At 39.4% G+C, this 26,945-nt stretch overlaps 1 protein-coding gene across 2 annotated transcripts in view; it reads right to left on the bottom strand.

Annotated features, from left to right (window-relative positions):
- The window catches only part of PREX1 (phosphatidylinositol-3,4,5-trisphosphate dependent Rac exchange factor 1), a 165,136-nt gene that overhangs the window by 28,169 nt on the left and 110,022 nt on the right, over positions 1-26,945 (bottom strand). For both annotated transcript variants that reach the window (XM_055813561.1, XM_055813562.1), the window contains exons 11-17: positions 24,639-24,739; positions 20,392-20,495; positions 19,629-19,678; positions 15,190-15,265; positions 10,040-10,112; positions 8,542-8,684; positions 1,830-1,922 (exon numbers count right to left, since the gene is read on the bottom strand). In XM_055813561.1, the coding sequence (XP_055669536.1) occupies positions 1,830-1,922; positions 8,542-8,684; positions 10,040-10,112; positions 15,190-15,265; positions 19,629-19,678; positions 20,392-20,495; positions 24,639-24,739 (640 nt within the window). The remainder of the gene's footprint in view (positions 1-1,829; positions 1,923-8,541; positions 8,685-10,039; positions 10,113-15,189; positions 15,266-19,628; positions 19,679-20,391; positions 20,496-24,638; positions 24,740-26,945) is intronic.

The raw sequence follows: 26,945 nt of genomic DNA, 5'->3' as shown, positions 1-26,945 counted from the left end.
ACCTGAGCACACACATCATGTGAGGGGTTCCCGAAGAGTTCAAGCACCCTATCAGTACAGGAATTTGATGTTCCAGCAATTCTTGTCTTAACAACTTCTACACAGTGTGGGAGCTGCTTCTGGCATATGCAAATCTAACAGCTCATAAAACTTTCTAAAAAATTTTGAGAAGAAATAAAAAGACACTAATAATAGAAAGGACAATGCTTGGCAACTCTTAAATTTGAATAAAAACCCCAAAGACCTTGTTGCACATGCATGAAGTTCAATGCTGTGTGCCACCACATGTAATCCATGCATGTAATAGATTTGTTCCCATTTAATTGGTGAACCTGGAATCTTATTCTGGCCTAACGTCTGACAGTCCTAATGTATGCACGGCACAGGGATGGGCACTGTGAAGCAAAGCTGCATGTCTTAATTTTTCTCCCTAAAGAGTGTGACAGCAGGCACAGGGTCTCTAAATGGCCTACAGCTGCTGAACCACACAGAACTACATGCTGGATATCTTTCTACTATCACAAAGCAATTAAATAAGCCTGAGAATGTAATGAAATGCATTACTGTTGGACCTCAGCTCTTTCCAGAATGAGCTGACAGCCCTCTGGTTCAGGGAGATGCAGATTTAGTTCTTTTCTGGAGCAATACATTAAGATGACAGGCCCATGGTCACAGATAGTTTGTCTTGGAAGATAAAGAAAAGGATTCCTTAGAAAATTGCGTGCTTCTGTTGTCTTAAAACACAACAGATTTGCAGGATATTCTTCAGGCATCCAGCCAAAGAAAGGGCAGAAGGATTATCTGTCAGGCAATGGTTTACAGCAGAGGTTTAGATTAATAAAATTTTTGGCCAACCTATGTTGATTTTGAGCACACGTTAGAACATAGGATTGGTTTCTTTGGTGACTATAAAACAAACGAGAATAAGGAATACTGAAATAATTTAATTCTAATATTAAACTTCAGTTCAAACTTCCTTCCTCTTTGACATTCTCAATTTGCGAAAATCAGTCTGTCCACTTCAGCTGTTTGCATTGGGCAAGTCATCCAGGAGTTAGCTGTAGCCTGAAGTAGCGACTAACAAATGAATGCAGACGTTAAAAAATTTGTAATGGTTGTCCTGGACTTTAATTAGAAGTACTTACTGTCTGTGCGCTGCCACAATTTACTGTCAAACCCTGAACAAGTCATTTAGCACTAAAAGGTACTCAAGTAGTTTGTAAAAAATAGACTTTCAGTCTGTCTTGTGCCTTATTTTGGTAAATGGAGGATCACCCTGTGTTATCCACTCATGGTTTTGTATGGAAAAACAAGTAATTACGAAATACTCAGACCCCATGACATTTGGGCCATCTATGTGCCTCAAAGAAACAACGCAAATATATCCTGTAGAGCAATTTAAAAGTACCGGGGAGAGAAAAGAGTGCATGCTTTTGAAGGAAGAAACAAATGTAAAAATATAGCTTTCACTCAAATTTTTACTCGCTGTTCTCACTGAACACCTTCGCTATCCCAAAACAATGTTACTTTCCCTCCCTTGTCAAATTTAAGTTGCTAATGAACCTGAGGTACACTATCATCATGCAGACATAATGCTGTTGTCCTATCACTTATCAAAAATATTCAGCAAGTCACCCAAAGATGCCAAACTTAGCAATTTACAGAAACAGTTCACAATTACTGTAGGAATTGTAAAAGATATCCAATTTTCTATTAGCTGACTTTAAATTGAAACAGCCTTTCAAACGATGGTTTTGTACCTTTCCAATCAAAGCACTGAAATATTCTTGGGTACCAAACCCAAAATATTTATAAATGTCAGGTCTTACCTCTGCAGAAGACCCTCGTCGAACTGACTTCACCACAATTGCTTTGTTCTTTTCTTCTATGTCAAATCCATAGTCATCCTCTTCTGGTGAAATCTTAAAAAGAGCACAAAATAAATATGGAGTTAGCTGAAAAGCTTAAGGATGGAGATGAGAAATTGGACTTTTAACTGCAAGCCACAACTGACATGGTTTTGTACGTCATATAACTGAAAGGGACTAGTAAGTGGTCATTTGGTCTGATTGCCTACATAACGTAAGCTATAAATTCTAATCTACTTATTTCTGCATTGAGGCCTGCTAAAGCAGAATTTCCAGAGAGTTATCCAATTATGATCTGCAGTCTTTAAGAAGTGATGAATCTATTCCCACCATTGAGAGTTTGTTCCAATGGTTAATCAGCTCTTCTCCTAGAAACTGCAGTTGGTTTTATAAGTTGCTAACTTCTAGCCCTTAATTCTTCATTACATCTTTCACTTTTAGATTATGGAATTCATCAATATTCAGTATTTTCCATTGGTGAATTTAGTTACAGACCAAAGTGAAGTCACTTGTTTTTTAAAATTCATCCCACATACCCAACAATGAACGATCTACAAGTCCCTCTTAGCCATCAGTTTCTGAGAAATTGGGGATCTTGGGCCTAATTTTTATAGATAATACTACAGATTACATAAATCTACACCATAACAGTCAGTCTGCCGGCTAAATTTCTGGATGTCCAGTGAGAGAACAATTTCTGACCTCTATACATGCTTCCTCTACGGAACAGGCACATAAGCTTTGTGTTAGGGAAAAAATACAAGACTCATGGCATGTGCTCAGTTTGGACCTTTCATGGCTGACAAAAGACTTGGCAATTCTTCCTACTGAGAATCCGCTCCCTCTGATTTGCACCGAGGTCACACAGACCTGCCTTATAAATATTTTTTAAAATCCTATCAATCATGGCAAATATATGATGTTTTGCTCATGGTTTTCTAGTGGTTTATTAGCAATGGAAAAAAAATCTTCTCCCTGTTTAAAAACAATAAAGCAAGCCTGGCTACTGGTAAATGGACAAGTGGAAATTCTACCAGATAAACATCCTGTATTTGAGCAAACACTACACATTTAAGAATTGTTCTGATTTATCAGAACAAAAAATCAAGCTATGATCTAGCATGCCACTGGGGGAAAAAATTACTGAGAATTACATCCTTGATTCTGATAATTCCTGCACCATTTTAAAATACTGTCCTTTTACTATTGAAGTCAATACCGCCAGGTTGTAAGTTTTGTCCTTTTACAGGAATTCAAAGAAACAGAAACATCTCTTCCTGCAGGGAATTACACATGCATGACATAATATATCTGAAGGGAAAAAAATCCTCATCAGATGACATTCAGATTAAATGATGGACAGGAAAGTAAAAAGACTGAAAGGGTAAGTCTGTCATTCTTGGATATTTCTAACAAAATATTTTCAGAAGCAATGCTATTTAAGCATGTTTAATAAAAGGACAGCTTAGAAAATCAGGTATATCACTGGTTAGATTTTGTGTTGCAAGTGTAATGCGCTTCAGCCCAACACAATATGTACTTTTATCACTTCACTTTTGGGATTAAATAAAAAATTTCTAGGATAGCTGTCCCCTCCAATTCTCGCTTTACATTTGAAGGGACTGTTCAGTTTCTTTGGTTGGATTTTGAAAGCATATATGAAAAAGTTATTTAAAATTTGGATGCTTTGATTTGCCAACCTTAATAAGCCATCACCTACCCAAACTTACGTATCTCTTGGGTGCATCTACCATTACTGTGCAGGCCGGCATTTTTAATAACCTACCTTTCTCTGTTCATTAGTACTGCAAAAATGTATTGTTTGAAAGCAAAGAACCAAACTACTTTTAAGAAAACCCAAACACATCAACGTCAGGAACTTCGTCATGACGTTGTAAAGAAAGAAATCTCGCTTTCTGTATACTGATGCCCCTGTACCAGAAGACACTCTCTTATGAAAAGGCAGACTATGGGTAATATTCCATATGCAATACTTGGAGAAGGGTATGATTCATTCTTTATTATAAAGTAGCAATACCTTGCAATTCCACAGCCAAACACCATTCATCCCTAAGGAGTCCAAAGCAATTAACTAACTTGCCATCTACAAGAATTATTTCTGTGCCCCTGAAATCCTATCAGTTTTTGAACGTAAGGCAGCAGCTGTTTACTCTTGAAAGACAACCACGTTAAAAAATGAGACCATATGAGAAATAAGCATGTTTAATCAAAACCAGAGGGCAAATGTAGTCAGAACATATTCAAAGAGAATTTTGGGGGGGTGTGCAGGGATGAAAAGCTATGCAAAGAATGGTCTATTACACCTGTCTCATGCAGAAGCAGGAACTCAGCCTAAACTCTTGCGGACATCAACAGCAGAAGAGGTAGCACAGGCCTATCAACCACCATTTCCTAAACTAGGGTCCAGGATGCACATCATCTCCCACCGCCTTCCCTACAGCTCTCCCGCATAAACTCTTCTCTGTTGGACACACTTGAACAGTCTGAGTTGGTTAAGAATTTCTTAAGGAGCAGTGACTTATCAGATAATGTCAAGTCTGAATGCTTCACGACACTGACGAGGTTTCTGCGGCCCTCGGCATTCATTTGAAGAGAGTGATTTTCCTGCCACCTCATCTCCCAGGTTGTTCCAGACTCCCCAGCCTTTGAAAAGTCCACAGCTCTGGGGCACCAAAATAAAATTTGAAAAGACAAAATTTATTTCCAATGAGAAGCTCCAGAATCTAAGTCCCCCCTACTGCTATTATCTTCAAAGTTATGTTTTGTCACATTAGCAAAATAGGCTTAATATATACAAAATGACTCAAAGTTTCTTATGGTTTGTGAGCTTTGAAATTGAGCACTGAAACCGAACTGTTCATTCTGAACAGTGAAAGATTTACAGCCAAAAGGATGTTTTTCACTTCAGAGTTCACTGTAATGTTTAGTATCTGAATCCACTCAAACAAAGTCCTTATCTGGCCACATACACCTGGATGATGGATGCCTCTTGTTACTGACTTGCCAGCCTGTCTCCTTGGGAGATCACAGATCCCTAGAGGATGGGCTCTTATTAGTGGCTCTCTTCCCAGGGGTGTTTTAAATCAATGACTGGAACTGTCAAGCCACAATAGACTGTGGTACACTAGTATAACAAACAAAGGGAAATCTCTTTTTGCTCTCTGCTGAAATTTTGCAGTTAGGTCATTTTATATTAGCGCAACACACAAAAATAATTCTCCTGAAATGATTAAAAGTGGAAGAGATTTTTATTAAGGACCAAGTATGGCCTTTTTAAGTAATAGAAATTACTATTATTTATTCATTATTAGACTAGGAGAAATGCATTCTATGCTTTTGTAAGAATTTTAAGGTGAATTCTACATTTATTGGATTAGCTGGTTTCAAATGGAAAAGACATGAACTCAAATGATATTACTACCTATCAGCTAAAAACATGGTATCTGAAGCGCTGAATTATGAGGACACTTTCATTTTCAAAGCTGATTCTAGATGTAATAGCAGTGGCAAAGCCCTATGGATAGATGAGATTTAGCATCCTAATTTTCAGATGGTAAACTGAGGCATGCAGTGACTTAAGGTCTTGCTCAGCCCACACAGTGTGTCGATGCAAGAAGTTAAATTAAATCCAGGTAACCCTGACTTCTGTTCTCAAACCGTTGGCTTTCATCGAATAAGCTACAGTACTCAGGCTCCTGCATGAGTTAATTCCAGGATGTGCTACAGTCCTGGCTGGGAACTGCAGTGGAAGAAGCAGCTACTCTCTCCTGCAACTACTGTCACACGCTACTGAGGATAAGAAAAATGGGATACCCTGGAGGAATGTAGGAGGTATCACAGGTCTGGGAAGTTGATGAGGTTTAGAGTTACAGCCCAGACCTCCAATCCAGCATGACAGTTTTGAGAATGCTACGTAAAAGATACACAGGCATCATCTTCAGAAGTCACTGAAAATGCTTTTCTTTTGAGATAAGTGATACACTGGGGTCTTCTGGGGACTCTGGCATTGTCTGTGCATGAGACCTCTCGGGCAGCTTTGACGGAGGCCGATCTCTACAGCCAGCTACCCTTGTCTCATACTCAGCTCCAAGCTACTGGCTTTAACTCGCGTTGTGGTTGGGCTTGGCCTGACAAGCAGAGGTGCTGGTCACAAGTTAACAGCACGCTGCAGCACCCAAGTCACAATGCTTGGAGTCAATCCAAAAGCCAAATTCTCTTCAACTATGCAAAGAATGTTGTATATTTTTTCAGTTTGTCAAGATTTATGTCCATCAATGAGAAACAATTGCACAAATAAATGAGTATTAAGTTTTGTTTGAAGTGCATTTTTTCATACTGAAAGCACTTTTTCCTTGGCATTTCTAATGATACATTTGCCAAGGTTTCCATTGTTTTCTGTTTTCAAGGGCAAGTTCTCCTGTGATAAAGCAAACTTAGATGAAGGGGCTGGGGGAAGCTGTCCATTAAACAGCTTCGATTTCATGGTAGTACAAAAGCATGTTTCAAAAGCCAGTGCTGAAGAAATTCCATTAAACTTTCTATGGTGAGATCAGGGCATGGGAAGGATCAATGCCCCATCATACGTGTAAAGAGGCAAGCAGTGATGTTCCACAGACAGCAAAGCCTCAGGATTCCAGCTGCTCATAACTCCTAAACACAGAACAAAACAGAATTCTGGCAAATGCTTTTGTGGATAAGTGTAATGCTTTTACTGTACTGTTGTTTGTGGGGTCTCCTACACAAATAGTCAGGGGACTGCCAATTTATTTGTGAAAATGAGGGCAACTCATAACTTTAGCATGACTACTACTCATGGGACAAAAGCCTGTGCCCTGTAAGTAGGAAACTTCTTACCCACAGTGTGCTGTTCATTTCAGATTGTTTACTTTTTGAGATGGGACTGTATTTTAACAGCCTGACTGAAGCACTTCAGAACTACCATAGTAGCAGTATTAAAATTATTCCTGTTGCAGATATTTCAGTTACCAAGTTACGGAGTGACTGGAAGGACCAATTAGGGCTTACAATTAATCACTAGTAAATAGTGTATGTGCACAGTTTGCTTGTTTGTTCTGTCTCTTTAGTGAATCCTAACAAACTATTACCACATTAACGGAAAACAGAATCAAAGAACTTGAAATGCCTCATTCCACAGCCAACACGTTACTGTTGGGTTTTGGCATTTTAAGAGAAGGGCGTTGAACTGACAGAAGAACGCAGAAGAGACATACTAGTCAACCTGCCTTCCCAAACTGTCTTGTCTCAGTAAGGTGGAAAATTGAAAGTAACTGGACAACGGCAGCTCCCACCAACTTACACAAAACTGATTTCTGAGTCCCTTGCAAATCACAATAAAAAAATGGCACACAGTGTATCATCTTTTAACTGCTTCCCAATAACTCTCCATGAGAATAATCATATTAACCCATCACCCCAGTCTCTGGCACTGGTGCATAGAGGAATAATTTTGAGGGACCATAGTGCTTTAAATATTACTTCTGGCCATTGAGACAGACACAGATTGGTCTCCTGGGAGACAAGACAGAGTGAGACAGTGAAGTTTGTGTGAACCACAGGAAAATTTTTCCCATATAATGGACCTCTGGATCTTTTCCAGCAATCTGCTTTTGTAGTTTCAACCCAAGTTTTCATCCTGCTCCTGCATTCTGCCAGTGTTCAAAGACAGAAAAAGATGGGCCTGGAGCCACTGGCAGCAAACAAGAATCTTGGAACAAAGAGTGCACCAATGCGACTACCAAGTCCAAACAGCGTTAAAATAATCCCAGTACAGTAATGACGACGATGGCTTTTAGTGAGCTGAGAATCTGGAGATAAGAGTAACGTTGCAAAAGCATGAACAGAAAGATCAGCATTTTTTTTCTAAATGGCTTCCATAAACAAAGTAAAGCCGGTACTTGATCCAGTAATGCAGGGCATATTCATATCACTTATAAAAAGATGTCCTGAAATACATGTGTTCTTATCAGTCTTTTAACTTGCATCTGAATCTGTCACATATAAGGGTGTTTAAACTGTGTTTAAATTTAAACTGTATTTAAACTCAATGGCAGACCTCTCCCAAGATAGTAGTACCCATCACTTTCTCCTCCACCACACCACCACTGTGGTGCCTGCTCAGCAAACTCAAGAAACATACGGTGCCTGCTAAGACAATATCTCCAGCTCCCAGCTCACTTCCAGAGTCTCTCAAGGGTTTCATGGGAATAGAAAGGAGTTGGGCTGTGAACTGGATGAAATCATCTTATCTCCGAGTCTCTGCTTTTCTTGAGACTTATCACAGGCAAGAATGTACATGTATTTGCACGTGTGTGTGAGCTGCAAATCCAAAGCTCCCAGGTAGTGCAGTAGGATGGTCACAGGCTAGAGAAGGGAGCCTGCAGTTTACAGATTTCCCTTGCTGCAGAATAAGCTATGCAGTCTGCCCAGCTAGAAAAGTCAGAGCTACAGAAGCTTGAGCTCTACAGCAAAGTTGCTCAAGAATTAGAATTTATACAGTGAATAAAAGTCTAGCTACAGGTACAATTTCCCATTTTAATTCCATTCCATCATAATTTTCCTTTCCATTCTCCTTTAGTATAAAACAATACCAGTTTCACAGAAATGTCAAGGTTTACATTAACATATTTCTTACCAGAAGACTCTTTCCCAAGATGTTTTCCACAAGCTTGAAGTCATTACGTAATAGTTTGCTTTTGGAACTGGTGCCTTCCATCTCCTCATCAGCATAGAAGCGGAAATATAAGGATTCATCCTTAAATTCACTTTTCTCCAGGACTGGAAACAATATATATGAAACACGCACATGCATTTACAGAGAGAAAGAAAGAGAAACAAAAAAGAAAGTTACAGGAAATCCTAAATATTTCCCCAGTCTTTACAGAACAAAGACCACATGCATCCCTATCAGTCACCTATTCAGCTCTATATTTTTAAACTACTACTGTATTTTCAGGGTATACTTTTCTTTGCAGCGCACAGTAGGTCATGATATGATGTCACTGGCATGTGGAATGCATAAAACATACAAAAGATCCTCTTGAATGAAAGATGCTACTCAAAATGTTACACTCCTTTCCCAATTTAAAACTATAAAAGGAGCAAAGAGGGGTAAAATGGCTGCTTAAAGGTGAGGTGGCTAAGTAGTTTAATGCTCTTCAGCCTAAGAAGGAATTGAGAGGGAAATAAGATCCATACAATTCTGAAAGGTGTGACTTTACCAAGGAGTTCTTTACCAAGTTTTCAAATATGAGACCTGGGGGCTTCAAACAAAAGCAGCAAGTGACAGTTTTAAAACCCGAGGGAAAAGTTCTTCATTCAACAGGTGCTTATGCAAAGGAACCCCTTGCCAACATATGTTATGAACGCCAAAAGTTTACATGGGCTCAAAACAGATCAAATTGTTTAAAGACAAACAACTATTCTTACATTCTTATCAAGTACTATGCAAATTCTCTATTATTTACGATAATCTGCTCTCAAACCCACTCCAATATATGGTTGAATGTTATCTATGACCAAACAGATACTATTTAGCAAATGTTATCTATGACTAAAACTGGATGTTTCATAGGACAAACCATGTTTTACTCTTACTACTTTGTATGTGTGATTTGATACTGATGCAGATGGGGTTGTTTACTTTCCCAGTTCAGCAGCATCACCACTGAGGACGGGTGACATTTAACTTGGCCATTTGGCACTTCAGATACGGAAGCTTCAGAGATTCAGCACTGAGCACTGTGCTTGTTGTCCACGTGGCAAGAACTAGGCAATTTTACTTTGTACCTGACATTTCTTGGTGGTATTTCAGAGCAGTACTTGGCTTCTGCATTGGTCTGATGGCTGTGCAAGAGACGCACTGAAAAAACATGCGCCTTCTGGCTTGTCTAATCACTTCAGGGCTCAACGCAACTACTAGCAAGGGGATTCCCTTGGGAAGGCACTAGGCTTCCACATTCTGTATAAACTTAAAGGCTGCTTTTCAGAAGGACCTGCTGTGATGCCTGCAATTGTATATATGTCAGCATGTATGGCACAGCCTACAGAAAAGGGATTTTCAGACAGTCAGCTCATCTGACTGAAGTAAGAGCTCCTTTAATTGGTTGTGGGAAGTAATATTGATGCATTACCATGATGCATGAAGCCGTTATTGCAGAGTCCAACACCCAGTGCGACAGCTTCCTCCCGAGTCTGACAGTCTCCCTAGAAACAAGAGGATAAATATTACATCTCAGACTACTTCCTAAGCTAAATTATTCTACTTCCCCACTGCATAGCTTGGGGCTCTGAAATTAGCAGGATGCTCTTTGTAGGGAACAATAGCAAGAAATTAAAATTGCTACCCGCTGCCCAAATCCCATTTATTCCTATATATAGCATCTCTTGCCTCCTACAGGAACCAGGACGACAAAGACCAGAATTCTGGAAAGTAGCTGTTTAACCCACAAAGGGACACAATAGCATCTCAATGTAGACGTTTCATTTGCAATCAAAGTGTTGGACTTTAGGACCCATTAGCCACAGACAATAAAACTCATTCTTAAGAGAAAGAAGTTGAGAGATCTTATCTATTTTCAACCAAAGGACAAAACCCCTGAGTAAACCCAGTGTATGTGAACTCCAAAGGTCAGGCTGGTTAAAGCTGCAGTGGCATTCTTTTCTCACACAGACCTGTGAACAAAGACTTCGGTTTCTCACTACCTGAAGCCTTGAGTGTAGTATTTCAAAACACGTACCAAAGGTGACTTGCAAATTTAGCAATTTACCTGAAATGGCAGCATTAACTTTTGCATCTATAATTCAATTAAATACAAGAAATGCTTTGTTTTCTCTACATAGCTGCTAATTTGCAGTCACAAGTGAAGACTTTACAAACATGCTGCTTGTACTTCTTAGGCAGACATGTAAGTTCTAAATAGCGCTCGTAAAAATCAGCAGGCACTAATTGATTGGTCTTACTCAGATGAAAAACACTGTCAACACTGGTCACCTGATGCAGGATTACCTGCTTCCCAGCCCCCAGACAAGAGAACCTGGGACCTGCTATCTCACCCAGAGCAGTTGGTCAGCTCATTTCAGCAGGCAGGGGACCTGCTGCTCTGGCAGAGGAGCATTTCGGCATATTACTTTCAGGCCTGCTAAATTAGAGTCTGTATCCTATGCAAGTGTCACACCTCCTTTTTCCCCCTCCATCTGGAGAACTAGATATCCTGAAGCTCTAGCAGCAACTGCAGAGTAGCGTACTGACCTTGTTTTAAGCAAACCAGCCTGCAGGCCAAGAGCCCTCTGATCTTGTCAGCAGAACATCAGCCCTACTTCAAGTCCTACTAAGGAGAGCAGTAGCTATTTGCCAGGCAAATACTGGCAAAGAACAATCATTATGGTGTGAAGATACTATTTAAATACAGGATAAACCGGGATCAGCACTTGCCAATCAGCAGCACTACTGGCTCTTGTTGAAGAGACTTTCTGAGAGCAAAAAAAATGGCATGACATTTACAAATGAAGAACTAAAGACTGCTGTCTTAGCAGGAAAAAGACCAAAGCAGTTCTGGAGGGACTGTATGATTATGTAACCATGGAAAGAAAGACAAGAAAAGGGGTTTAATAAACCTGAAGTTTAACTTTTACTATAAACTAATTTCAAGTCTTTCCTCATTTTCAACATCCAGTCATGCGACAACTCTCAACACTCACTTTGTGTTACTTTAAAATAAACTACCCATTTATCCTCTAAAGAGGCTGGGACTTAAAAATGTGATTTATTCTTTCAACTGTAAATAAACTGGAGTAGAAATGCCTTCTAATGTTACTCTCTTAACCTTTAGGAATCCACTTTTTTGTAGGCAGCAAAATCTTCGCGTACGAAAGCTCTGAACCAGACTTGACTACTTCCGATGATGTTAACTTGGCCTCAAAAGATTTCATTAGCAAAACAGCATTCTCTAATTATAAAATGTAACTTAAAAATAGGTCATTTCAGCTCACCTGCAAGTACTAAATGTTATGTAGTTTGTCCAAATACAATGAAAGCAGTAACAAAAATCTTAACAAAGAACCACTAACAATCTTGACAGAATGGCTTTCTCATAACTTTTTCATATAGAAATTGGATGGGAAACTAGATACACTAGTTTTGACAAGATAATTTAGGTTTATTCAAATATAATCACTGAATGTGAATCAGCAGAATTTTAGCAAGTTTACAGACAGTACCATATTCAAGAATCATGCCCAGAGCACACTATTACTATTATTACTCATAATATAATATAATACAACATTGCGTTATGTATTTATAGTATCATAATTATTGTATTATAATTGTTAATCTTATATTATTATATGACTATAATTATTGTAGATAATTAATAAATAATTACTTCCACCATTACTATTATTGTTGTTGTCTAGTTCAGCTAATGCCATGATGTCTAAAGCCCTAATAATGGTCTGTGTTTTATCACAGATAAGTTCTGGAGGTCTGGATATAAATCTTCAGCCAGATGACAGAAGTACTGGTTTAGTGGCCGTTCAGCCTTTTAGTGCACCCCCAGCACCACCTGAGATTCTGTGAAGTACAAGAGCTCTGACATTGGTAAGTGAGGTCTGTGTTACTCTTTGTCCGCAGCCTATCGGTAGTCAGAGAAATAACTAGGTTGTAAAATGAAGTTGAGAGGGTCCAGACTCAATGGAAGAATGAGCCCCCTCCCCTCAAGGATTACCTCTAAATATATATAGAGACTATAATATAATTCACAGACACTTTCAGTGTAAATCCATGGATAAGGATCAGATAGTTCTCCTCTCAGACTCTGACTGCTGTAACCATTTCTCTGTTACATTCAAAGGGTCACTAAAGTAATGCCTACAGGAAACTGATACAGCGTTATGGTTTCCAGGATTTGACTCTGTGCCTCTAGAAGAGGCATGAACACTTCCATCTCCGACCGGCACATGCTCAGACGTGCTTCTCTCCACCATCATCCCTCATGCTTTATTTTAGTCTCATGCACAACTTCCCTGAGACATACTGCGTGGATAACTGCAATAGGATCCAGCTATTGTGAAGAGCTACAAACAATAAAAAGACATCAAGCAAATTCAGCACTAAATCTCCAAGTTGTTAGGAAATTGCTTGACCACCCACTCTCACGTGCAAAAACTCCCTTACAGTGAATGACCTGTGCTAGCATATCACAGGGCACTTTATTAATAAATCCGACAGTCAGTGATGCTCAGCTCCTGCAGACCCCTGATATCTACAGAGCCACAAATGCACTGCACATGCAACAATAAGGCTCTGAATGCATACAATACATAGGGGATAACAACATATATCACATTTGAATACAACTGTTGAATTGTACACAAGATTTAGCCTCATTGCCAACTTATCTCTTGCCAGAGTATAATAGCCAACAATTTCCAGATGGGAGGATGAGGGTACAAAGTACAACTGACACCATTTCTTTGATTATAAAAAACATTCTCACTCTTTTGCTCTGTTCAGACTTATGAATATTGTAAAGGTCAAGAAAATTAAAAACAGTTTTCTTATTGGCAAGGGCTCCCACTTGCATTTATAGCCTAAATTGAAAACAGAAATGAGAGAAACTATCCTTCAAGACAGTCATCCCTACATCACTAAATCGAACAGAAACAACAGTCCTCACTTTTTCTGTGTGCCATTTCTAAATAAAAATCACAATGTAAACTGGTTGTCAGAAGCAGAAACAAATACATCCCAGCATTTTTGTGTAACAGGTAGTTATCAGATCAGATACCATAAGCAAGATTTTCAAGAAGAGAAGCCTAAAGTTAAACCGAAAGATAGATATTTGAGCAGTTAAATAAATTAACTACTCTGCAAACAGCTGAGTATTTGTTTTGTTGGCTAGTATGGCCAAGTATTAATGGTTGCTAGAAGACAGCTCAATGTAGTATGAAAACACCAAGCAAACCTCCATGAAAATTACTATTTGTAAGGATCTATGAGCAAAGATTGATTTAGCCACACAGACAGGAATTCATCTAAGTCATAGATGGTGATTTAAACGTTTAACAATGTTCTCCTTTAACTGAGCTCAGATGATGTTTCCCTCATCTATGCATCTGTAATACACGTACATATGCACACATATACACAACATAAATTAAAAAGACTTCTGTATCTGCCTTTAGTACAGTCTGGTTCAATCTTAACGTAAAGTTCAGTAAACAGGAGAACTAACAGCCACATTAACCTACCAGAATGAAGAAAAACGGGGAAGAAAATGAGTGACCTTTTCCAGACCAAGAGCTGATACTTTACTTTGCTATCTGAGTCTTTCTACTGCCTACAGCTCTATGATTAACTATTATATTGGCCTGATTACATCGCTCTTCTTTGGCAAAAGCAGACTTCTTTTTCCCCCCTCAGCTTTCCATGAAGAAGACCCAGTTAAATCACGTGTAACTGGTATGACAGCCTCAGTACTAATATCCTTGCTCTCCTCTATGCTCTTAACAGGAAAACAATTGACTACTCCATTCTCATTCAGTTATTTGGCACAGAACAACCTTCAATCATATCAATCTTATTAATGTAAGAGGACGTCAAATGCAATTGCAGGAAACGTTTCTGAAACACAACATCCCTGGTTGTCAGAGGCCAGATTCTCATTCAAACCAGCTTCCCTTTATGTCATTTTGGCAGTATAGGACTTAATGCGATTGTGAATCAGACCATCATTTAAGACAAAACCAGAACGTACAGTTGACTCTATGACAGTGAGCAACATGGCACACTCTCCCTTTAGATTGCTTTACACCATCAAAGCTAAATTTTTCATTTCCCAAGCTACAGGTGCTTCTCTGTAAATTACAAGGTAAATGTGGGGATACTACACTTTCTAAAGACATTGGTGTAGCTGGTGTTAAACTCTGATTCCTTTTTTAATAAAACTGTACCACACCTACACTAGATTAAACGAGACCAACACTGCTTTAAACATCTTCCAAAAATCCCAAGAAACAGAAAAGGTCCCCAAGAACCATCAGTTCACCACTCCTAGGGCTAGGAAAGAACTTTATTCCAAAGATCTTTATTCCTCTTTATGCTGCCAAATAACAAGTTTTCACCAAATGAACAATAAAGTGTAAGATTATAAATTCAAAGAATCAGAATATGTTTAATTATGTTGAAATATTCTCTAAATAACTGCATTTTATTTACTTTTAAATGGAACTGAAAAATTAAGCTCCTTGTCAAAGACAGCAGTATCGTAACGTTTCTTACCTGTGCAATAAGCCAATCCACTAGTTTACTTGCAGGGATTACTGATTTGTAGGTCTTCAGGTGGTAGTCGCGGTCTCTAATTAAGAAAGAGAATAGAGGGAAAATCGGGACAAAAAGGTAAACACTTCTTTTACACTACAGATGTACATATACTATTGGGACCTACTATTAACAAGTTGAGGAAAGAAAAAGAATTACAGACAGGTAAAAAAATTATAGACTCCCAATCACAAATAAATAAAACCTAAGAAGCAGATATCCTTGCTCTCTAGAAGAAAGGACTAGTTTTTAAACTTTTCTAACAACTTGAATTAGGAAGATATTTCAGATCAATACAGAGCAGTATTATTTCAAATTTCTCTAGATGTTGTTTCAAGCCATCTTCAGTGAGCTCACATTCTTGCCAGAGGCAACCAGGGCATTCTTTTTGCAAATGTACTGAGCTGCTGCTTTAACTCATGTTAGAATATTGCCACCATCCATTCACCTGAAAATCACATTCTTCTGGCTGGAAGTCATCTTCTAGTTTCCATCCTAATCCATTCACGCCCAGTTTACTGTCACTGGCTCTGTGGCAGCCCCATCTATAAGCTTAAATAATACTTCTCTAGTATTTACCCATCAACGTATTCATCAACAGTGACCCTACATACTCCCTCTCTGCCCCTTCCTTGTTAGGCTCACTGAATTAAGCACCTTCTAGCCTACTCTGTCAAGACAGATTTTCCTGATTCTCTGCACCTGCTCAGATTTTACTTCCTTTAGCAAAATATCACAGAGTAGCCAGATACAAATAGAGCACACAGTGTTCTTTTATGGCATTAGATAATTTCAGCCATTGTAAATAAAAAAAGAAGTGTTGTATTTAGGTCTTGTAACACAACTTGCACCATCGCACACACAGTCCTTGTAGACAGCAGCACTGTTCCTGAAATTAGGAAAAGAAACCCTATTGTAACTTGCTGCTTTTTGCAGTTTTCTTCCATTCCTCTTCTCAGAGCCATGGAAATAATTGATGTTTTTAGTCCTTCATAAAATACTTCTAAAGAATTTTGATACAAATATAAGAGGACTGTGTGGCTTAGGACATTGGGCTCAAACACCTTTCACCTCCAGGTCACTGGATTTAATCCAGCTCAAGAGAGAATGAAAAGCTCTTTCCATTTTAAGGCTGTTTACTGGCCTGTGTGAATAAAGTTTCATGGTCTCGATCCAGTTCCTAGCTCCACATCACAAAAGCCATTACCACAATTAATTTGCATTAATTGGCTCGCTCTTGTTGAGAGTCTCAGTAGAGAGGCCAAACGCTGAATGGGCTATGAAGAATTAATTCCTCTCTCACCCTCGGAGGTGGTCCTTCTATTTCAAGCTTGAGGTCCACTGGCATGACTGTGGAAGCAAACTTTCACAGCCACTGTGACTGTTTCACTGTCCGGATGTATCTATACGGCAGCTCAAGAGAACACTTTTCTTCAGTTCTGTCAAATCAGCCTCTTTCATTAGCACCACACTATTTGACATTTATTTTTTTCAAAAAATCTAACATCAAACCACCATCTAAAATTCATCGTGCTCATGTTCCTTTCACTAATCATCTACAGATACAAACACGTTGTGACTGGCTTTTGTAAGTAAATGCAGCAGAAATGCCTGTGTGTTTGCAGAACGCAGGGTGTGAGAAATTATAAAGGAAAGCAGGACTTTCAGATCTTGGGAGAAAACAACCCCAAAATAAAACAAGCAAAAAAACCCCCACCAGCATTTCCAGAAACATGTCCTCAGAACAAGAGCTTTCCTCATAGTGCTTACACACATTTTTCAATTTGTCTTCCAGTAATGTGCTAAATCCAGCACAAAGCTGTGGGAGTATTCTGGGCAGTTTTTTCCCCTCTCACAGTCTTATCTTGAGAAAATGTGCTTTTGAAATGTCAAACAATAAAGGAAAGCATTAAAATATTGAGTACGAATGAGTAGGGGTTTCCAGACTGTGAGAAGCAACTCCCAACGTTTTCATACAGATGCTGACATTGAGCTAGAGTTTTGACTGAGCTGGCATCAGCATCTTGGTCCAAGGCCTAGTCTTTCACTGCTTGTACTTAAATGCTTGTCAGGTATTAATATTTCAACATTAGTTCACTGACTTTTCCCCCCCATTTCAATCTAGCCTGAACAGGAGTAGAGAATGAATCATAGAAAGTTATCCAGAACCATGAGCTGCAGGTGAATAGTCAAATATGAATGTGGGAACCATTGAAATTTTGGCAGAATCTTGCTGCCTCACAGGAGTTAGAGGAATAAAACGTTCTTCACTGGGTCTAGCCTATCTATGTACTGAAGTACCGTCCATCACACATGTAAGTGGGAGCAAGTACTCCCACCCTCACAACTTCCCCAAAGTAGATCACGGATGTATTCAGAACCTTCTCCACATCTAAGATTTTTTTCCAAAATGTTTTACTTTTTATATATCAACCCCCAAAGCAGCATGCTTTATTTCCAGCAGGGTATACCATCTTGCCCTCAAAGTACATCAGTGTAAGAGTTTACTTAAAGAAAATTATAAAGGCAAAGGCTACATGGAAACTCCCAGGTTTCCAGGGAAGATGACTAAGCAAAATTATGTCCCAAGGTTGTCAACCAAGTAACTGAATTTTGAATTTTATAATTCCTCCAGATCCTCTTGGCACATGAACCTGCTACTCCAAGCAGTTTTCCCGATTTTCTAGAAGGAAGATTGCACCAGAAAAAGTAGGCTTCATCACCTTGCTAGCATGATTGCAGGGATCAGCAGTCTGAAAATGCCAGATAAAGCAGCAGGCCAAAGGCACAGCACAAAGTAATAAGTTTTGCACAACTAACTTGGCTAAAAGCTAGTTCATTTAGGCTAACATTAGGCTTGTCAGAAGCAAAAAGACATGACAAGAAGCGGATGACAGCCTAGGAGATACCAGTTTTCTAACAGGGACATAAAAGGAAGAGTAAGTAGGAAAGAGAATGGTGGGAAGAAGAGCCTAAACATACTGAGAATGTTAAGTCTATACAGAAGGATCCTAAAACTTCTGACAGTCTGCTATTTTTCACTGGTCATACACAGTTTGGATTCATGCAGTCACTAACACAGATGAATCCTGATTCTATTACAAAAATAGCACACTGATAAAACACCACAAGACAGGCCTATGGTAGTTATTTTGTCCTTGCTGATTCCCTAAAGTGTAAGACTACACCCCTTTCAGTTTGTGGGTACCCTGAGGTCAGTGAAAATTTTTAAGCCTCACTTACCTGTTCTGCATGTGAATTGCCATCTTAAGGGCTGAAATGTGTATGTGCAAATACACGCATGCATATACATAACCATTCTGCCTACCAACAGCTGCATCATGCTTTCCTGCTCTCTCCATACCCTTTAGGCAGGTTAACTGAAATCCGTACTACTGTACAACAGTTGTTCTGGAGAAAAAACCCTAGAGATCTAATTAGGCAAATTTATGTCTGATTAACTGTAACTGTCTTTGCAGCTCCTTTTAGAATGACAACGGCATCTCAGTGAAACATCAGCTGTACAAGCTGGGGACAAAAGGTCAGTTTTGTCGAATTTGGGACTCCAGCCATGCCCACCAAAGGCTTGTTTTTCTTCTTCATCAGTTTTTTGTATGTAAAAATTAAGTACTCCTAAGTGAAAATGCCTGATTTTCAACCACAAACACCTAAACAGAACACCTACATGGTTCAGGGTGGTTTCCATTATAGGCCAGAAATGTTCATCTGATGTCACAGTAAGGCAACAACATCTGAAAATCATCTCCTGGGATCTGGGAAGAGAGTTAACTAGCACTTGCAGATTATCTCAGGTCTTTAGTATTTATTTATACAGATCCAAGTACTGAAGATTTTGCCCAAAATTGTCAGGGTTTTTTCAAATTACAGCTTCAGGTTTTATTCTACTTCAGATTAGGTTTTTTTTGTTTAGGGTGCTTTGAATTAAAGAATCCTAGCATCACATTGGAATATGTTTACATTATTTTAGCATCTGTTTACGTTTTCTATAATCCAAATAATAGAGCAGCTACAATCACGTCACACAATCTGCCCTGAATCAGTAGTCTCTTATTAATCACACCCACTTTAACTCACATAAAATGCCAAAGTAAACAAACAAACTTTTGTCATGCTAACAGCTCTCATGAACTAATAGAGGAAGCAAACGTCAGGAAGACTATAACACTAGCCTTTCACTCTCCCAGAACCCAGTTCCAACATCCTCCAGCAAAAGTACAACTGAAGATCTAAACTGTGGAAATAGAAGGGTAGTGAAAGAGACAAGAAGATGCAGAAAATTACTGTTCATAATAAGAAAGAATACAGATTTCAATAGTAATGTGTCATCCTTTTAACAAAGCCAGAAAATATATACAAGGGGATCATGAAGGGGAACTTACTTTACCACTGGAGTATAAAGGCAGTGTAGTCGGCAGTAGAGCCTCACACCCTGAAAAAGGAAAGATGCATGGTATTATCAGCTTTTTCCTTTTCAAAAGAACACTGACTAGCTAAGGCTGGCAAAACCTGGACACTGATGTCTCTACTTAGCTGGAATTATCTATTGATTAACTGTTTTTCAAAACAGTTCCCTTGTCCTCTTTGTCAAACAAATCTTTCTTCTTTCCCTGCCTCCAGAAGCCAAAAATCTGTACTTTTATCTCTAATCACCTCCATTCCAACATTTTCTCCATTAATCCTTCCTCACAATTAACCCATGAACTTTTGTCCATAAGAAGAAATCCAATTTATTAAAAGGTATGTGGGCAGATACGGGATCAACAGAACTCATTCGACATATAATTATCAGGAACAGCAGTTAAATATTGATCTCTTCTATCTCCCTGAACCATAACGCCCAGATTTTCAGCAGACATGCAGTATTATGGCTTGCTGTTTTCTTTTAAGATCTTTTGTTACTATATTAGCATTGTAATCAGCAGTCTTGGGTGCAGTCACAACTGCATTGTTATTTATTGCTAAGCTCTGCTTCCTCTCCCTGGGGTGAATGTATGTCTTCTATGGCATTAGAATGGATAGCTTAATACAACAAAGTTTAACAGCATTAGAGATCTCCTATATGACAGGTCAATGACATTCAGAGGTAGAGCAAACTCTTTTAATGCAAATCACAAGGTTCCAACTAAGAATGATAATACAAACCTTGGACATGATGTCTTCCAATTCACTTCTTGGCTTGTACGTTCCATCATCATAGCGAAATCTGTACATCACCTGCTCATTCTTAAACTGGTGTTTATCTGAAACTAAAACACCAGTATGATAAATAAAATCAGTCTTTTCTCCCCTGTCATGTTCTTCATAGGCCAGTTGGCATGTCTACACCTAAGTATTTGCTGGTATCTATCACCTCCTGAAGAGAGGACTCAGCTCTTCAAATTTCCCCTGTGTACAAACATGGTTACGCGCATTTCTGAATAGCCCCACCAACAAAAGCAGTTTTCTAAAACACTGCAGCTCCAATAAAATTGGAATTTCTTCCTTTTGCACCAGATTCAATTTGCATAAGGCTCTGGAAACAGTCCTAGTGAAGGTAATTGGAACCGTCTGACTTTTTTCAATAGCTTTTGAAGGAAGTGCTTGCAAATTCCCACAACAGTTATTGCAGCACTGAAGTAATTTCTGCAGTGGCCTGAAGTTCTGCAACTCCAAAAGGAGAAGCATGCTGGTGGGAGGAACTACAGCTGTTAGAGGTATTCTAGGGGTGAGTTCCCTCTAGAAATTAAGTAGTATTATTGAGAGATTGCTTTTTCATCCAGAATAGCCATTCCACAGCAGGGCAGTTAAAGTCTTATTAGGTACTGTATATACTGATGGGCTTTGAAGACAAGGACACGAAAGATGTTTCAGTGTGTTAAGGAACCATTTCAAAAGAAGCATTGGCCAAAAGCAGAAAAGAGTTAAAAAGCATATCCAGTGTCAAACAGATTTATCCAATGCACCAGACTGGAAGAGGGTTGAAGTCTATATCCAATTATACGTAGGTTTACCTGTCTCTGTTCTAAGGTAAATACTTTCAATAGAGCATGGAGGTGGGAAATCCTCACACCAAAGATAGTAGTTTAGTAACTAGTAGAAATCATGTTTCACTGATTCATAAGGAAGTGGTAATTTTAAGTAAAAAGCGCCAACAACTGTTCAAATTCAAAATAAGTAATAAAAAAATTTCAAAGTAATAAGATTTTAGTGTCTAGTACAGAAACACCATTGTTCACAGCCTAGTTTAATGGAGACTAGTTACAACTGTGTAAAGAAGGAGAAAATCTAGAGAAGAGCAACCAAAGCAGACAGCAGATAAGGTGCTGTAGCTTAGCCACTGTCATCTTTCCTGCCTTTGCCAACGTAACAAAATCATGGCCAGATCTTTGTGCTGGAGCGGTCCTGAATACTTTGGATGCAGTATTTCATAGTGTAGGCACAGCATTTGATGAACTGAGAAAAAATATGGATTTATGCTGTTTAAGATGCATCTTAGCCTGAGTTTCATTAACCTGAGAAAACTCATTGCAGTGGATGGCTAAAGATAATTAAACTGTATTAAGCAGATGCAGAAGTACTAGGACTCGGTTGGAGAATTAGTCTGCCCCTTGCAGAGCGGGCACGGTAACAATTTAGAAGCCAGAGACCAGAAATTCTTAAGACCTTCCCTCATTACATAGGGCATCCTGGTCTTTAATTAAGATTCCTGCTTTTGGTGATATTTTTCCTTAATTTCACAAATAAAAATTTGCAGGATCTGGTGTATATCCTTTTGTATACAGTGGAATCTCTATATTGACTTCTTTCAGTGTCTGCATGCTCTGGATTTTGTATTTCGAAATCCAATTTAGGATTGAGTCTGCAGAAAGCATCTTTTGTATCTGGCACACAGCAGATCAGGTTCTGATCATTTCTGCTCTCTGTGACAGCTACCAGAACTTCCACATCAGCAGTCCCGGTGTCCTGGTTTTAGCTGGGATAGAGTTAATTTTCTTCCTAGTAGCTGGTACAGTGCTGTGTTTTGGATTTTGGATGAGAGTAATGTTGATAACGCACTGATATTTTTAGTTGTTGCTAAGCAGTGTTTATACTAAGTCAAGGATTTTTCAGCTTCTCGTGCCCTGCCAGCGAGGAGGCTGGGGGGCACAAGAAGCTGGGAGGGGACACAGCCAGGACAGCTGACCCAAACTGGCCAAAGGGATGTTCCGTACCATATGACGTCATGGTCAGTATATAAACTGGGGGGGAAAGCTGGCCGGGGGCCGCTGCTCAGGAACTGGCTGGGCATCAGTTGGCGAGCTGTGAGCAACTGCATTGTGCATTGCTTGTTCTGTATATTCTTTTATCATTATTATCTTCATCATTATTTTTTTCTTCTTCTGCCCCATTAAACTGCTTTTATCTCAACCGACGAGTTTTCTTACTTTCACTCTTCCAATCATCTCCCCCCTCCTGCTGGGGCAGGGGAAAGTGGGTGAGCAGTTATGTGGTGCTTAGTTGACAGCTGGGGTTAAACCACAACACCCAGATAAAATAGCCAGAATTAAAGGAGATACAGAGGAAACGGAGTGATAAAACACAAGAGCTCAGCATTTAGCAATTTTCTATGGCCCTGCTTCTCAAGCAGGCTGAGAGATCAGCAGTTTTCACCTGATAGTAATGTAATGCCAAGTGAAAACAAAAGATAAAAAATATTGCCTAACAGAACCGAGGTAAGGCCTGCATTATGGTGCCAAAGTTCCATGTTCTTGCTGTGTTACAAGATACATAATGGGATACTTTCATGTTTAATGATTTATCAAAATCTCAAGGGATTTTTCCTTAAGTAAATGCAGCACTGCAAATACTTTCCAAAGTCTGGCAATAATGGTCATTGAAGATACTAACATCAGGAACTCTAACTAAAGGTAACATTAAAACCAAACCAGATGCACCTCACTCAGGGTATTTGAATAAGGGGAGCAGTAGATACAACAGCACAAATTTCTTTAAGCTGTAAAGCTGTGTTTAGAGAAAAAGGACATTGCTGAAAGTGTCAAGTATGAAGATATGGCAGAGTGAACACTTGTCATAAAGTAACCAGTCTCAAGACAGCTATTTGCACCAACAGTACAAGTGTACACGTTCAGAACACAGGCAAGTAAGGGCGTGAGCACAAAAGAGCATTCCTTCACCTAAAGGCGCATCTCTACATGTTGGAGCCAGAGTGTTCCAGTTGTCCAAAGCCACAGTTAGGGCCAAGTACTCAAAAGTGTTCAGTGCTGCTAAGCTCACGCTCAAACCCCTTCAAAGTCTGAACGTGCCTGAAAGTATGTCTTGGTACCTGGGGGTGGAAGTGTACATGCAGGAAGGACTAGATTATTAGGTTTAGATTATATTAGATTTCTCTGTGTTAAAAAGAAGACATCATTTCTTAACAGTGGTATTGTTACCTGAAAGACAAGTTTGTGGAGCTGAGTTATCAAGAGATTAAAGCACGACTAGCCTAATTAAATGGCTTCCCTATTTAAATTGGTTTCCAAGAGATTGTATGGAAATGTAGACCACTGGTGACTTAAGACCTATATACCATATTCCTTTGATGTGCATTTTGCAGCTAAACTCATCTGAATGTTGAAATTGGGGCATCTGCTGTTTAACTAGAATAGGACTATGTTGCTCTGCCTGCATAACATAATATGAAAACAATAGGAAACAGCAGGACAAATCTGAATTTAAAGAACATAATCCGGAGAAAGACCTTAGTTTAGCAGAAACGCAGACAGGACAGGTAATTTTCAGACAAGCTTTGGTCATACACTTGTATGCACTGTCCCACTCCTCTAAAATACCCCTCATCACAACACTCAAGGTCATCTGCTGGGCGTGATGAAGAAACATGGGGCATCACTATTTCAAAGAGAGACATTCTTGCCAAATGAGCTGGAAAGAACAAATCCCACAACAAATCCTCCATCATCTCTTTTTCTTATGACAAGCAGTCTCATTAGAAAGAATGATCCATCGTCTGTAGCCCCTCACTGTACCTGTGCCCCATTCTAAAAGAGCCCTGCTCAACTCTCCTCTGTATTGCTCATGTCTCATATGGAAAACTATATTTACTGATCACTACAGATTTTCAAACACATGTAGTACAAAGGAATACATACCTGATATAGTCTGCAACAGAGATATTGCAGAGAAATCAAGTAACTACAGGCATAAACATTTCCAGGATACCCAACAAGTCCTGTTTTCATGACAAATTTGCCCACTCCTTAGTCCCAGGAGTCATTAAGTATTTTGAGGATTTGATGGGTATGGTACAGGGAAGTATTTGAACGTCATGTGAACAGCTGCAGTCAGTTTTCCACCCTCATTTCCAGGGCATTACTGAAATCTGACACTTCTTTATGGCGTGGAGCACTCACCATGATGAATGATTCCATTTTCCAGTAGTGCCTGTCCCAGGTTGACCCCTTCCTCTGGTTTGCTTATCTCTCCAATCTCTGTGAGCCATGATACAAACTCACTGCAAAGGGAAGCAGAACAGAAACAATTAGCTTTTTTGCTCTGAATATAAGCAGACACATGCCTCTGAAAGTTGTCAGCCAACCACAGGAGACTTTCTCCTTGAACCAAGTGTGAAAACTGTTGTACGTGATGATACCTCTACTAGGTGGCTCAATTTCCTACATTTCTTGAGGAAATGCTCTGCAGAAGATCCAGACATGCTACCTGTGACTTTTCCCACCATTTCCCCTTAGCTCATCATAATTAGCACACACACAAAAGGAAAGAGGATCTGGCTGGATCTATAAAGATGCTGCAAATCCTTGTTTTATTGACCAATCCAGACATCCAAGGGGAAAAGGAAACCAAGGTTAACTGATGAACTTAAAAACAACAAGCTGGAGAGTAGGGAAAACGGCTACTTCTATCCAAGCTATCCTTCAAGCAGTGTTCGCAGTCTTAGTTATATATGCTCACCTTTCTTCACTGGGTCTGATTTCTGCCCCTCCTGCCTCCCTCTCTAGACGGTGTAATTGCATTGGCTTTAATGGAATCACAGTAGGACTTGGGAAAGAAGATTCAACACACTGAATTCAAGCACAGAGCAGTAAAAGAGAGCACAAGCCCCACAGGTTAATTTAAGGTCACTTATTGGAGTCGGTGCCTGGCAGATACATAAACGATGCTTCTAATTTATAGACAAAAGGTGCTAAGTCTGTGTGCTCGTGCAGCACAGAACAAAACCTCTCTCTGGTGATGGGCAGAGCTGCACATACGGGAAGAATAAAAGCCAAAAATGGATAGATATGTAGGATGTTACTCAATTAGAAACAGTAAGTACAGAAAAACAGACATTGCAAGCCTGATGAATACAGCACTGCCAAAGCCCTAGGGGGCTGAGATGTTTGCCAGGTTAATTAGCGATTATACTAGTAATGTGTTAAATTCATAGAGAAGAACAAAAGGAATATGTGAAAGCAGAGCAACATATGGCCAATCTGAGTTCAATAAACCACTTGGGTGCTTGCCAATGTGCAGAGGGTTGCTGCTTATCACAACCAGTATCCATGCCTCCACTTGTGGGCTCTAAATGAAGTATTTTTAGACTGTTCATATTTGTCAGAGCTGACTCATCTAAGCTGTAGGTAGTATTTGCATTTTGCCTTTAGGATAACAACAACTCCAATACTGAAAACTTTGGTTTTCTGAGGGGCTACTCTGTAACTGTCATAGCGTAGAAAAAGCAGCAGAATCTATTCAGCTGTGCCAGGGGAACCCCATGGAAACCGGTGGAGTTTTGTAAAACTCCTAAAGCTGGAGTACTGTAGCGATGAGTCAGACTATCTCCTAAGGAAAGCTCCTTCTCAGTTTTCCAGTGATTCTGAAATGTTTCTGGAGGCATTTAAAACCTGAAATAGAACATAAACTGCAGAGGGAGGAAAAGTAAGAATGATCCTCCACACTCATTACCGAGAATACAAGACACACTCTGTGGAGTGTCCCATGACAGACATGCTGGCCAATGACCGTAACCATGTTAAGTACCCAGTTGCTATACATTTTTCCATCAAGCGCAATGGGTCTACGGCAGTTTACAGCACTTCCCAAAGCTTCAGTGGAACTGTTACCCTGTTAGCTTTCCTCTTCTTTTATTTGGAACCATACCCCTGGAGTTTATTTGGATTGTAAATATAAAGCGATCTTATTAAAATTTGAAATTGTGAGCTGAAAAAGGGAAACACTACTCTCATAGCCCTGAAGCCTCAGAAACATGGGATGGTATTTTTAAGAGCTACTTTAAGACTTCTGTGGTATTTGATTCATAAGCAAAATCAGTAACTGCTCTGAAAGCTTTATAAATACTGAAAGTGCACCAAGAGGTTTTTTAGCTATATGCTGGACTGTTGCTAAAAAAGCATCAACTCAAAAAATGGATGGCAAAGCTTGACTTGTTTCCTCATCTTGTCCTAAGCAGTACTCCAGTATAACTGGGAGTAACCTCACTTCCCAGTGGTGCCATGCCCAGTTCTCATCTGGCATGCAAGTCAGGACACCACTTCCCAACTATACCTCTGAAATTAAGGGACTTAGAACAGCTGGGTTTCTACTCCAGAAACACACAGGAAAATCCAACCCATCCAAGTTTGTGCAAACTGATCAGGTATGTTTGGAATCTCCTGAGGTTAACAGATCCTCTCTATTACAAGCTCGATACAGTTTCAAGG

Source organism: Falco peregrinus, chromosome 9 (genome assembly GCF_023634155.1).
Source record: "Falco peregrinus isolate bFalPer1 chromosome 9, bFalPer1.pri, whole genome shotgun sequence".
NCBI lineage: Eukaryota > Metazoa > Chordata > Aves > Falconiformes > Falconidae > Falco > Falco peregrinus.
This window is presented reverse-complemented; position numbering and strand designations above follow the sequence as displayed.